Source organism: Manis pentadactyla, chromosome 14, assembly GCF_030020395.1.
Source record: "Manis pentadactyla isolate mManPen7 chromosome 14, mManPen7.hap1, whole genome shotgun sequence".
NCBI classification, from domain to species: Eukaryota; Metazoa; Chordata; class Mammalia; order Pholidota; family Manidae; genus Manis; species Manis pentadactyla.
This window is the reverse complement of record NC_080032.1, coordinates 51,156,707-51,170,717: the sequence shown is the minus strand read 5'-3', so window position 1 is coordinate 51,170,717 and position 14,011 is coordinate 51,156,707. Positions and strand designations below refer to the sequence as shown.

The 14,011-nt window shown below is 32.7% G+C and overlaps 1 protein-coding gene across 1 annotated transcript; it reads right to left on the bottom strand.

The window, feature by feature from the left end:
* Positions 1-1,024: 1,024 nt before the first annotated feature.
* Positions 1,025-10,762, bottom strand: DAZL (deleted in azoospermia like). The gene is made up of 11 exons (XM_057491268.1): positions 10,733-10,762; positions 10,386-10,532; positions 10,026-10,117; positions 9,414-9,465; positions 8,917-8,980; positions 8,688-8,827; positions 7,233-7,301; positions 6,475-6,525; positions 5,604-5,717; positions 4,387-4,485; positions 1,025-1,924 (listed from the first exon to the last, which is right to left on the bottom strand). The coding sequence occupies exons 1-11, from the start codon at positions 10,760-10,762 to the stop codon at positions 1,862-1,864; spliced, it is 921 nt and encodes a 306-aa protein (XP_057347251.1). The 3' UTR covers positions 1,025-1,861.
* Positions 10,763-14,011: the final 3,249 nt, after the last annotated feature.

Here is a 14,011-nt window from a genome sequence, read left to right as displayed (position 1 = left end):
ACAGTTTCAGCTATAGGTAATATGAACTTATTTCTAACTTTAAAATTAATTTTCCATTTTGAAAGGTTTAGGACTTTGTGTTGTCTTTCTACCTTACTCTTTTAAATACTTCAGTCCAACAAAACAGCAGACAAATACAAAGTTTATTCCCCTACTTTCCTTAAGGCCATACTGGGATAATTTGAACTGGCTCTTTAGACCTTGGTATTATCTGTAGTAATCTGGAGATTTAATGACAGAATGATATACACACAAAAAGAACAGAGAATTCTAAAAAGGACAAATTTCAGGGCACTTTCAAATTCTGAGGCATAAGTAAGCCCTCTTGGGGATCCTTAAGTTGAAAGCCTCTTCAGATTCAGATTGAAAACTGTTTAGACTAAGACAACAAGAGGCCCTGATGAGAAGGCCTATGGTAACTGCAATAGGCTAAGTAAGGTAAATGGTGTCTCCATGTGGTAGCAAAGGGGCCAATGTAAAGAAGGCTAGGAAGCCACTTTAAACTCATGTCTGCGGCAAGTCATATGATGTGATACAAGGGTTTCCCTTAGAAAGGATTACCCACCCTATTGCCACCTTTCCAGGGCTGAGTTCTCAGACTGCTCAGACTGCTACTTCTCCTCTTCACATCACCTGTTCTAGGCACCTCTGCTAGAACAGGGTACTGACTGGAAAAGCAAGACAGTGGGTACAGCAAATGTGGCTCTGGTGCTCTAGCTGCTTGTCAAGATACAATGTCTAACAACAGGGAGACTAGCTAGTCTAGAAATGGATTAACTCTGACTCTAGTACATTCTTGGGATATGCTTAATAAACAACTTTTGTGGTTTAGAAATGCCAAAATTACTTTGACTCTCCTGGATATATTTTACTTTAATAAAGGGAATATAATAGGCTAATAAAATACAAATCTATTTGCTCTTTAACAAGTAACTAATATTTTCATGTTTTTATAAAAAATTCATTTCAGATACTCTGATTAACCATCAAGTGACATAAAAAAAATTTTCAGCATTCTTTTAATACTAATATTTAGTACAATTTAAGATACAGCCATCAAGTTTAGCATTTAAAAGAAACAAGAAAAACAAGGAGAATGGTAACTCACTGAGAAGCTTATGTTCCTAGTAAAATTTAATTTGTCTTGGATTTTTAAAAAAAAATTAGGCCCAGAATTTTAGTTATCCTAATTGCCATCCCAATCAAATAGCATATCTATGTGTGGATTCCAGATAAAAGATAAATATTTTGAATAAACATAAGACCCACTGATTGGACTGTTTTGTTTAGAATCTGTTTTACTGGGTTTAGATAAGGAAGACATCAATAAAGTTAACTATATGTTGAGTACCACTGATTAAAAATGTAGTTTTAAAAACTCCTGCTTTTGTGGTAAATTTCTAGACAAATAATAAATGTTAAGCACAATTGTTAAGCACTGTAAATATTGTAATGTTCACTGTTACTTGTTGGAGAAATGAAATGCCTGTATTCAAACTATCAAAATTCTGACCTTTCAAAATAGTAGGTTTTCTAAAACAATTTTTTGAAAATCAGCATTTACTTTCAAACTCTTAACATGTTAATTTCTGTTTAAAAAAGTCCTTACAAATATATCTTAAGTTACTCCTTTCGGTCTTTACTATTTTTTACTTTCAACTATATATTCAACACAGAACGTTTCTAAATAAACATCTAATGAAAAACAGTTTCAGTGTAAAGTAAAACTAGGCCATCTAATATAACTTATGTAGAAAGTCTGAGTGCAATTTATACAAATTCAGCATTAAATTTATGTAATAGCGAACAACTTTCAGTCTCTTAGTATTCAAAACCAACAACTTCCAATGAGACTAGAAAGTTAGCAGAGAGGATCAGATTTAAGCACTGCCCGACTTCTTCTAAAGTGATGCACTCTTTTATCCTAGAAAAGACAGAAACAGTCCTTTATACTTCATTAAAAATTTCCTATTATCACTATGACCTAAGAGTTGCAAGATACTTAAAGCATTTATTTTAGTTTTAAAAACTATAAATAATGGGAGAAAAGTGATTCTTTTTGGGAAGCATTCCTTAACTTAATTTTTAAAAGTACTGTTTTCACTAAAAGAAGTGCATATGGGAGAAATCATGGCTTGAGAATAGCGCTCCATTTAAACTGAAATCCCAGGTTTTTAGGTTAAAAAATAGAAGTTTTGGCATATTTTAAGGCATATCCTTATCCTGTGATGAAGATCGATCATTCTTTAGGAAATAAAGAGAAAAATAAACAACCTATGCATAACTGTCCCATCCATAATTAACAGGTTTCATCCTGGATATTTACGCTGGCTATTTACGCAGGATATGCCTGGACTTTACGCTGCTGGCAGATGGGCAGATGGAGGGAGGTGAGGCATTACAAAGAGGAATGGAGCTCAGTAAACTAGTAATAACCTAATCGTATCTTCTCTACTTATTCAGCCACACTTTTAGCTCTCTGTGTTTAGTCCTTTTCCTAGGAATTAAATTCAGTTTGTCATATAAAGAAAAGTGATTTCTGGAAATTATGTCATCTGCAACAGGGTAATATCCTATTTGAGTTAAAGCCCAGAAGTCACAAACTCAAATACCTTCAGAGGTCAGGTATAGATATGAAAGATTTTGAAGGAGCTGGAATTAGGACAACAGAGTAGAATTTACTATGTATATTCTGCCTCAATGCATTCAATTTCAGTGAAAACAACAACATTTAGCTTATCAAAATAGGTCTCAATGCCAGACATCTGCAAACTACCAACTTTTGACTCATAGCCCAGAGAAGCAGAAAATTGTGGTCTAAAGGGAGACTTTTGTCTAATATCAGGTGAAAACTCAAGTTTAGACTGTATCATCTAAGTACTATTTATTTAACCTTGAAAACTTTGGGCAAGGTAAGCTGTCATATAGCCCCAGTTCTTTCATTTTAAATTGTACTGTCTATACAGGATGAAACAGCCAGAGAAAAAATATCAACTTTAAATGAGTATGTTTATGCTCCCTGTTGTGAAGATGGTTAAGGACTTAATCCTGTTACAGCTCTCCTCTTATGCATTTATAAAGTCCTTAGACTACCCTTTAAAAAGGCTGTAAGCTTCATCCTATGTAAATTCATAGATGGAAAAAAGCTATTCTCCTTTGTTTTAAGACACAGCAATGATTGAAAATTTCCCTTTGAATGGAAAATGGTGCTGTCATTTTGGAAAACTTCTGTCAGTTCCTCAAAACGTTAACAACAATACTCATCAGAGGCAAAAAAGAAACAACCCAAAAGTCTATCAAGTGAAGAATGGATAAACAAAATGTGGTATATCCATAAGGAAAAGGAAATGAAGTAGTGAAACATGCTCTAACATAGATCAACCTTGAAAACATTATACTAGTGAAAGAACCCAGTCACAAAAGGCCAAATTTTGTATTATTCTATTTATATGAAATAACCAGAACAGGGGATTCCTCTAAAGAAAGTAGGTGTGATAGATGAGTTGTGGGGAAAATGTCGAGTGACTGAAAATGGGTAGGGGGTTTATTTTGGGGGGTGATTAAAATATTCTAAAATTGTGACCCATGGTATTCAACTTTGTGAACATACTGAAAGTATTGAACTGTACATTCTAAATGGGTGAACTGTATAGTATGTGAATTTTGTATCAATAAACCTGTTATAAAAAAATGAAAAATTCCTGTTCTCCCCATGGAGAGACCAGTCAGTTCCTTTCCATATTTACAGCCTCAGAACTAAAGGGATCTTAAAAATCTTTAGTCCTATGTTTCCTCATCTTAGACTTATAAAAACTGGAGTCCTAGTAAGACTTAAGTGATTTATCTGAGGTGATAGAATCAGGACCAGAAAGCAGAACTTAAATTCAAACACCCACATTCTCTTCCACTTAACCAACTCTGAATCAACTTCCATTTCTTTCTACTCAGCTTTTTTTTTTACTGTTTCACATGATCTCTTCTCTCCCACATTGTTCAGGTATGTCATTTGAGTGATCAATTTCTTTTCTTCTCTTTAGTACCAATATCCATGTACTCTTAAGTTCTGCTTTCTGTTACCTAAAATTTTCTTTTTGTATTTGGTCAAGCCAATATTCTCTTTCAACTCTCCTCTTTCAGGAAACTTTTCAATTGTTAGCTTCTGCTAAAGGTTTCTTTCCCAAGGACAAACTCTACTGTATCAAAGTTTGAGCAACATAAAATACACTGCCAGGTAAAACTCACTCACAATGGTTTACTGGGTTATAGTCAAATGCCAAGAATTCAATTAAATGCTCTACATGAACTCAAACTAAATATACTATAGGAAAAAAGACGATTCATAGCTGACAAATGTGCATTTTATCCTGTATACTATTCCTTTCATACCTTGAAGTAGTCATCTTGAGTACCAGGTGAGTTTCTCAGTCTGTTCTCTGGATTAAATAGACAAGATACCACCGTCTGTATGCTTCGGTCCACAGATTTCTGAAACAGAAGTTTTCAGTAATCTAAAGATTATTCCTTTTATTATTAAACATTTTTTAAAAGTTTATTGAACGCACATGCTTCTTGCTAAAGAATTCTTATGTAATTTGTAATTCTTACCATATGTCACTTAATATGTAACTTCTCTTTGAAATTTAAGAAATAGTGTGCAATCTTAGTCTTAGTGATAGAGCAGTGGTTGAAAAAGTTCAATTTAGTAAAACCCTAAGATATTCCCTTCAGTTTTTAAATTTTTCCTCTTAGGTAAGAAGCAATGAACTTCAGCATTTCAAGAAAAAATACCCAGGATAAAACCTGCTAATTATACTGTACACTATTTTAATATTTTTTCAAATTTTAATTCATGTATCAAATCAGGGAATTGTTTAGTATAGTTCAGTAGTTCTGAACATCCTATAGTTCATAGTTGTCAGCATTTTTTCCCTCTGAGAAACACACGGGTGAAGTTCACACACTGCAATGGAAATCTTCAACATTACATTGTGATTTCCCCATCATATCAACTACTTCTACATTCCCACTCATTCAAAACAGAATTCAAGAGTGACAGCATTATTACAGGAATCTGATCTAAAGATACTAGAGAAACAACTCTGCCTATTTCAGTATTTCTGTTATTACTAAGGACTCCACCACTCTTGAGAGCTAACAAATGTTATGATAAGGATACCATAATTATGTATTATAATTTAGCTAGTAAATGTTTTATTTGGTAAAAGACAAAGTAGTTACAATTCATACTTTTGTGGAGTAGGATTCCTAAGGAAACCTGCCTATTGCATCTTACCAAATCATGTTAATGCAGTATTTATGAAAGTATGGTTAAAAAAATGAAAATGGAAAGATTACTGAATGGAAGGACAATGAAAAAGGGAAAGATTACTGAATCAGAAACTATATGTATACAATGAAAGTTTCAGGGTACTGAGATTTCATCAACTTTTACATAAATTGCTGAATTATCAACTATTAAGCTCTGTAATTTATGGCTTCCATATTTAAATTTGGGCAAACATGCTTGCTTCATAAAGAGCCATTATTAAAACTTGAAAAAAATATGAGACTATAAATATTAGTAAGTAAAATTAGATGTTTGCCTTTTGTGGGCCATTTCCAGAGGATGCAGTAGCTTCATGAACGGAGCATTCACTTGTCAACATTTCAGCTCCTGGAACAACTTCATTACAGTGGTAGTTAACAGCTGTATAAGTCTACATTTAAAATAAAAGTATGAGTAAAGAGATATCCATTAGATACATTTCTAAGCAATCTATTCTTCAAAATGTTGAGCTGATACTGAAAGTATCAATGTAGTCTTAGTTGAAATGCAGTAAAGCAATCTTTTATTTTGAAATGTCTTCTAAGCTTCAACATGATTAGAATTAGGAGTCAAAGAAAAGTAAACTCCAACATGTAGCAAGGCAATAGGAATTTCCCAGTGCCTAAGAATTTTAACTCATATTACATCCTTTAACTATATCTTGATGAAAGACAGAAGGTAACAAAGGCTCAAGTGTTTTAAGAGTTAGCACCCTCTTTTGTTTTTATCCTGTTCGTATACAATAGCTATTAGTAGCAAAGTATTTCTTTATTTCTCTTCAACAGATTTTTTTATGTGTGAAACCAAGAGGCAGATTCAATACTAATTCTAGATTCCTAAGATTAGAATTTAGCATAGGTATTAATACTACCTTTCTTGGATTATGCAATCTATCAACAAGCACATGAGTACTGTTGTATGGAGAGCACCCATCATTTACGCACACAAAAATGAGAAACAGCACAGTTCCAACCACAGGAGTATATACTTGCATTGACAAGAAATTAAGAAAACCTAACACATAATGTAAAAGGGTATTTAAAAATATTTCTAGGCATACATATGACTAAAGGTCAAGATATATAAGTCAAACAAGAAAATATTAAAATAATGAATAGGGAAGTATATGTTTGGTTAATTCACCTTACCGGAGGAGGTATAACATAATTCTTGTGTTCCCCAGACCACTGTGGTGGCATCTTTAAAAAAAAGGAACTATTATTTATATATTCTTATATATTTTCACACAAATAGGAGACAGTTTTGAGGTACTTATTTGTCATGCTGGCTCCTTGAACTTGTTATAATAAAAGAAAAAGAATGGAAGAAAGAAGTACTTTATGTTTGTAGTACCTGAGGGTTTTATTATTATTTTCATATATAAACCCCACCTTTTCCTCAATTTTCTGTAGCTGGCTTTCAGGAAAACTCAGAGATAGCAGTTCTTTGAATTTATTACCATAGATATGGCCCTCTCCATGGGCAGAAATTCAGAGAACTACTATCTTGGTAGCCAGATAATATAAACATTATCAAATACAACTGGAATTCAATGCTCTAAGATTGGAGTAATCATTTTATTTCAATCTATCCCCCTAGAAAAATTTATATTCAGCTTGGATTATTTCAGCTATTTGACAACAAGGATGGCGGAAGATATGTGGAACTATAGAAGAGGACACCAAATCTTGACAGTACAAAAGAAAACTTGCTAAGTATATTCCTGTCAAAATATCATTCCCTTATTCTTAAGTAATATACAGCCCATAATTCTAGACAAATTCTTATTTTTTCTTATATGTAAGCCTACTCAACTAGTTTAAATAACAATCTACTGGGGAAATTTACATAGATAAAGGTCTCACTAATATTCCAAAGTAAATCATTTTGTTCCTTCTTAAATTACCTGATAATTATATACAGGCAGCTGATATCCAGTGATGACCTGAACTGGTGAACTTGGATAAGGGTATGCCTGAAAATAAAATTTACATAAAGAATGTATTAGCAAGGTAAATTTTTGAAAACTAGGAAGAAGAAATATTATTCCTAATATAACAAAAATCTGAAAATAAATTTTCATTGTTTTTCTATATACCATGCAGGATTCTATTTGAGTGACTGGCTTCATGAAGAAAAAAGCATTCTCTGTTGAATGTTAGCTTTTTGGGTAGGGAGGAGGAAGAGATAAATGAGGGAAGTGACTGATTTTGCCAACCTAAGTTTATCTTGTTTACCTCCACCTAAAAGTTCTTTCTTACACTGGTGATAAGGCTCTATTAGGACAGATTTCCATGTTAAAGTTATATTAATACACCTGCTACTTCTTTGTATAAACACTTTTAGGCAGTTTGGTATTCTTTTGACAATATTATTGGGGTCAGGTGTAGTCCATATGTAGTCCTATAGATTTTATGGCTCTTTCTGTATTTTACTTCTAAATGTTAAGGGCAGTGTATAACCCAAAATTGGAAATGAGACTGCACAATGTATTGTATCTTTCAATAAATATTTACTGATTCAAAACATCTACCATAGTAACATACATGAATACAGCCAGAAGAGGTAATAGCTCACAGTAAGTATTAGAAGCAAATAGGAGTTTTCTTCTAGCCATGCTTAGAACAAGAAAAATAAAATATATACCATTCTACACTTCTGGTTGATGGAAAATGTAAACAAATGAAAGGCAATGTAGACCTATTTCACATTATCTTGTCTTTCTTTTCTTCCAAACATCTTTTAAACTGAAGAAAGTAAAATGAACTGTTATCATCAGTAGGAGATATTAAATATTCCAAATCCCACTTCAAATATTAAAGTAACCAGGACCAGATAAATTATATGCCAGAAACTCATAGGACTTACAAATACAGTTAAGTCATCATGAACCTATCCATTCTAGAACCAGAATACATCTGGATGCCAGCACTCTGTATGAGGAGGCATCTGAAAATCATTGCAAATAAAGAATAATGAGAAGAATTGCTAACCTTAACAAAGAATAAACCAGGCATAAGGAAAGCTGCCTTCAAATATTTAAGGAGTTGTCACAACAGGCAAAAAAGAAGAAATATTTGCTATGTGGCCATAGGGGTCAGTTCTAAGATAAAAGCTTACCAAGTGTATGGAAGCAGATTTTAGCTTAGTATAAGGAGTAACACTAAGAATGACAGGTTGTTAAAAAATGTAATTTTCCATCACTCAAAGTATTCAAACAGGGACATATATATCACTTATTATGGAAATCATGGATATAATCCCACAGAAGTCAGAAATAAGACAGGCTTACTTTTAAAAGGCCCCATCTATAAGATCTCCAAAACTATAATAAAAAGCCAAGACTGTAGATAATTCTCACCTGCACATACTGAGTTATAGGATGCATCATGGCTGGAGGCTGCATGTAAGCTTCAGGGTTGTGACTGCTCCAGACACTCTGAAACTGTGGTGGTGGTGGGGGATTAAAAACCAAAGGACGTGGCTGCACATGATAAGCACCTTTTCAAAGAATAAAAAGAAAAGAAAACCTATTTTTAGTTCTCTGAAAAGCTATGCATCTGTCAACATCAATTCCTTTCTTTACTCACAGAAATTTTGTTTCCTGATTGCAGGGCCCAGTTTCAGCTTTTTACCATGGAAATTTATCTGTGACTGAAAATAAAAACAGCAGCAAAACCAGAATCAGTTTTGAAGCCTTTACTTCTAAAACTTTGGTAACCTAGTCCTCTAAGATCCCCACAGTCATATATCAGAGTGTGACCACACCAAATCAAAATTTATCTGCATGAAGCTATCTTATCTACCCTCACTACTCTAGTCAAAGTGTTCAGAGGTGTCATGAACATGATAAAAACTTTTACATGCTATCCATCCAGTCCTGTCTCTAGTTCATGAAGCCAGATACGCCCAATAAAAAATATTTTCTGACAAGCTATGTAAGATTAAGTTTGGGATTTCAAACATGAAGTATATATATTTCTAATATTTCATACAAGAATTCAGGACTGAAACAATATTAAACAAAACTAACCTAAACTTAATTAAACATAAGCTAATTAAGAGATTTTCCCATAAGTTTACTTACTTCTACTATCTTCTGGACATCCACGTCATTATAAAACGAAACAAATCCATAGCTAAAAGGGCAGATAAGTATAAAATCACCTCTGTAAGTATGACCTAAAATTTCTAGTAGTCAATGAGATAACTGACAGAATAATGATAAAGGATAAAGCATATACTGAGATAAGTATTTTTAAAATGTACATAATGGATCCTGCATAAATATTACTGCTTTTTTAAAAATTTTCTTACCCTGATCTATGTCAGAAGTAAGGTAGCATGGAAACCTCATTCATTAACAGAAAATTCATATCTAAGATCCTGAATTTATTATCTACATCAAGATGGTTAAAATTTAAGATACTGTGAAATGTGTGACGAAAACAATTGATAAAACTGACTAACCCACTTATGTGCAATAAATGAAGACAGGAAATATTTAAATACAAACATCAGGGAAATTATTAAATAGAAGAGCTGGCAACAAACTTTTATCCTCTACATAAAGGAACCTGACAAAGCACCAGATTTCATTTATACAAATGTAAGAATATCAGTTTTAAACTCTTCTCTGATACTCTATAGATGCCATAGCACACTTTTTTATAATTTATACTCAGCATGTTTTACTTACCCTTTGGACACACCAGTTCGATCTGTGATTATCTTCACTTCTTTTATTGAACCATATCTAGCAAAGAAACTTCTTATTTCGGTTTCATCCATCTATGGAGAAGAATTTGACTTCAAGAGTAAAAACTCAGCATTCAAAAACTTTTATTATACTATAAAGAAGATTTAATGTTGTGGAATTATCTCCCTCATGTATCCCCTAACTACCTGTAGCTCTTTGTCAAAGACAGTTTTAGTCCCTATTGTTTAACACAAAACCAATTCCAAACTTGCATGAGTACAAAAAACCTGTTTCCAACAGGTCCCAAATTCCATTATTCACAATGTGTTTTTTAAAACAAATGAAATATGGATACAATACCCTAGCATCAATTCCACCAACAAAAATGGTGTTTGGCATGATTTTTCCTTCCGGTAAAACATAGCCTTGGCTGGTCGTAGATGATGAGAACTGGGTGCTGGCCTCTTTGGAGACGGTTGAGTTTGGAGTTTCAGAGTTTGCAGCAGACTGTAATTTGGAAAGCAGATATCATCACTAGATATACAGGCTAAAGCCATACATAATGTGCGATCAATTTTGTATTTAAATATAAAATTTTCATATAAATCACCTTCATTATAAATTAATAATCAAACAACTTAGTTCAAACTCAGGATTTAAATTAATTAGACTAATCATGATGAAATTTTAACAAAAGTGTATCGTACTTTCTTAAACCCAGTGTTGCCCATCACCATCTCTTGTAAAATGCTATGGTAGAATACTCACTTTATATTAACTGTGAAAATAAATGGGAACTGTTAAAAAATGACTAGCAAGTTCAGATTTGTAAAATATCAAGTTATTAAAGTCATCCTGTTCTATGCCAGTAAGCAAACTTTAATTTTACTGTATACCTTATTTAAAAAGCATGGTAAATCTCTTAAAAAGATAAAAAAAATTTTAAAGCTACATTAAAAAGAAAACAAACATCAACATTTTAAACCAATTTGTCTTGCCTCATTTTCTGTTCACCAAAATTAACATGAATTTTATAATCATAATATTCTGTTAGTATGCCCACTTTACTTTGGAAATGGATGATGAAAACATCATTTGCTCACATATCATAGCTCCTGCTAAAAGTAACATTTTTCTTCTTGATTAACACCAAATCAATCCTACTGATAAGTCTAATTTTTACACTAGGCCAATAGATATAAATGATACAATCTTTCTTTTCAGATAAAAAGGCCCACACATGAAACTCATTATTTTTCTGGATTCTGTTCAGAACCGTTTTTAGTCTTCCCACACTAAGGTTAATGTAAATTTTTCTGAAGCAGAATTTACTGGCAACATGTATGTTGTAAAGGCACTATAGCACAGTGATACAAAAATTAGTTTAGTCAGGAGATCTAGGTTCATGTCCATAAGTAGGTTATATATAAGCCACTTACTTGGCAGCTTTTAATCTTGGAAAATTACGTTGAAGTGTAATAACATCTTGTAAAGTATAAAGTGGTATGCCAATATAAGTTAGTGTGCTGTCACTTAAATTTATTTTCAATAGGTTAAAAAAAGTTTCTTTCCTGCTTTTACTAGTTATTTATTTTGTAGATACCTTATTAATTAACAACCAGAGTTGGAACTTCAATAAACTACGGTGATCCTCTCATCTGAAATTCATTTATGTTATACCTTATTGACTGTAAGAGGTTAATTACAAAAGGCTGCAAGAGATAAAGCTATAATACCTCTGCTTATGGAGGAAAACAATAACAAAAGAAACTGATATTTATATTTTAAAGGTATGCAAAGCAATTTTTATAGAAATTAGTAATAATAATGAGAAAGTTCCTATTTTGTTAAATGTTAGAAGTAAAATTTAAAATTCTATAAACTGCTTTACTAATTAGAGATGAAATCAAAATTGTCAAATCACCAAGTTTGAGTGGTTTGGCCTTTTTCTATTTGTGCTTATACTTGCTGCCCTGTGTTTTTATTTGAATACTATCTAATTCTTTCTTTTAACTATGTAACAGGGATAATGCAGTAGGAGAGAGTAAAAAAAATTATTTGTAAGGTTTCTTTATTGTTCTAAAGCTTTTTAATGTTTCATAACTTTTTTTCTAAGTGGGACTATATTATATATGCCATATACCTTGGCCTATTAAGAACTTGACTAGTTTTCCCTTTGCTATAAATTTATCAATCCCTTTCAATTATCTCATTCAAAAATCTAAAACACAAATAAAACAGAACAGTGGTTCTGAAATTTTTGTAGCTTCTTTTCTCCACAATATTCCCTTAATTTGTAGATGAACTTTGGGTACCTTTTTATTTGATTAACTGTTTACAGTATTATCTGTCTGTGACCACAATGGATGGATGTATTTTAATTTAGGAATGTTAACATCAGGTCAGAAACTGCCAGATTATAAGGATTTATGATAATATATTGATTCTCAACCAGGGGAGATTTTGTGGCCCAGGGGTATTTTTGGTTGTCACAACTGAGGAGTGTTCCTAGTATCTAATGGGTAGAGGCCAGGTGTACACACACACAAAAATCCTATAATGCAAAGGACAGCTCTCCATAACAAATAATTATCTGGCCCCAAATCTGAAAAGGGTCACGGTTGAGAAACCCTGTGATAACATCACCAGAATTACACAGGGAAGTCCACATTTCATATTGTACCTACAAAAGTGAAATGGATACTTGAGACAACTAAAGAGTAATTTGGGAAAAAGAAAAAAAGGGCATTTTATATTATAGGAAGTTTGGTTTGGGGTTGGGTTGCACAAATTGGATGGCTGCCTGCTTAATTGGGATGTTAAGTATATAATTCACCAAAATCATTTTACTAGTGTCCTAATAGCCTCAAGAAGGCATCATCAAGTCCCCGTCCTCAGCCAGCAGGTGGCACTCAAAGCTAACAAAGCAAAGTACTCCATTTTAAGACGCCTGAGCAGCAGATACTAAATTCCCGTTGTGTGTATTATCTTAAATTAATATATTAAAAAATCCACAACCAATAGGCAACTTTAGGTTATTTTTAAACTACTGCCAAAAATCCTCTACAAATGAATGCTTAGGCTAAAGCAAAACGTTTGGTGTTTAAGTATTAATCTTAACTATCAAAGGTATAAAAGACAATAAAACTGCAAGTAAATTAAATGTAAGAAGGAATTATTTTTCTTAATTATACCTTCAAATAAGTTGGTGGGTTCTGAAATGAGTACTGCTGGGATATTAGGGAGAGGTGAACTTGTAGGCCACTAAGCACATTATTTGCAGTAGTATATATTCTGTTATATTTGGATAACCAAATAACAAAGATAACTAAAAGCTGAAAAAAACTGTTACTTAAGCTCATGGGCTGTCAGCTCTTCCATGTGACTTCATTCAACTCTGTCTACTTGCAAACACAAATCTATGTATAAGGACCAGCAAAGAGGTCTATAACTTGTGGTCATCACTTACATCCACCAAAGGAAGGCACTAATAAAGAGAAAAGCTGAATTAAAGAATTAGGAAATGAAAATCAGAATAAAACCTTTTAGGTAAAACCAAGAGTAGACTCCTGGGAGAAAAAAATCCGAATAATAAACAGACAATACAGGCAAAGATAAAAAAAAAGAGCCAGGAGGCAAAAATATATATTAGTCATGAAAAAAGTACATGACCACAGATTATAAGAGAATGCTATGGATAGAGTCTATGGGAATAAATTTGGAAATCTTGATGAAAACGCCACCTTAAAGCAATGTAAATTAAAAAAGAAACATAAATTTAAAAAATAAATCTTAAGACAGAACACTGAATTTCTGGCTTAGCTCCACTGTGGCTCAGTTCCACTGGGAGTTTTTCAAACTGTAAAGAAACAGATAATTTTTGTGTGTGTAGATATTGGGTGGAGGGTGGGGTGCACCAAGACAGAAATAATAGTAGATAGAAGAGGGAATGAAGGAGAAATAAAATTCAAATGCTTTTCTTACAA

Coding starts and splice junctions, on each gene's coding strand:
- DAZL (XM_057491268.1), bottom strand. CDS start 10,762: ATGGTGATGGGCAACACTGGGTTTAAGAAA. Junction 8,828..8,916: donor AATCAGGAAACAAAATTTCT/GTGAGTAAAGAA, acceptor TTCTTTGAAAAG/GTGCTTATCATGTGCAGCCA. Junction 7,302..8,687: donor CTATAACTCAGTATGTGCAG/GTGAGAATTATC, acceptor TTTTATTTTCAG/GCATACCCTTATCCAAGTTC.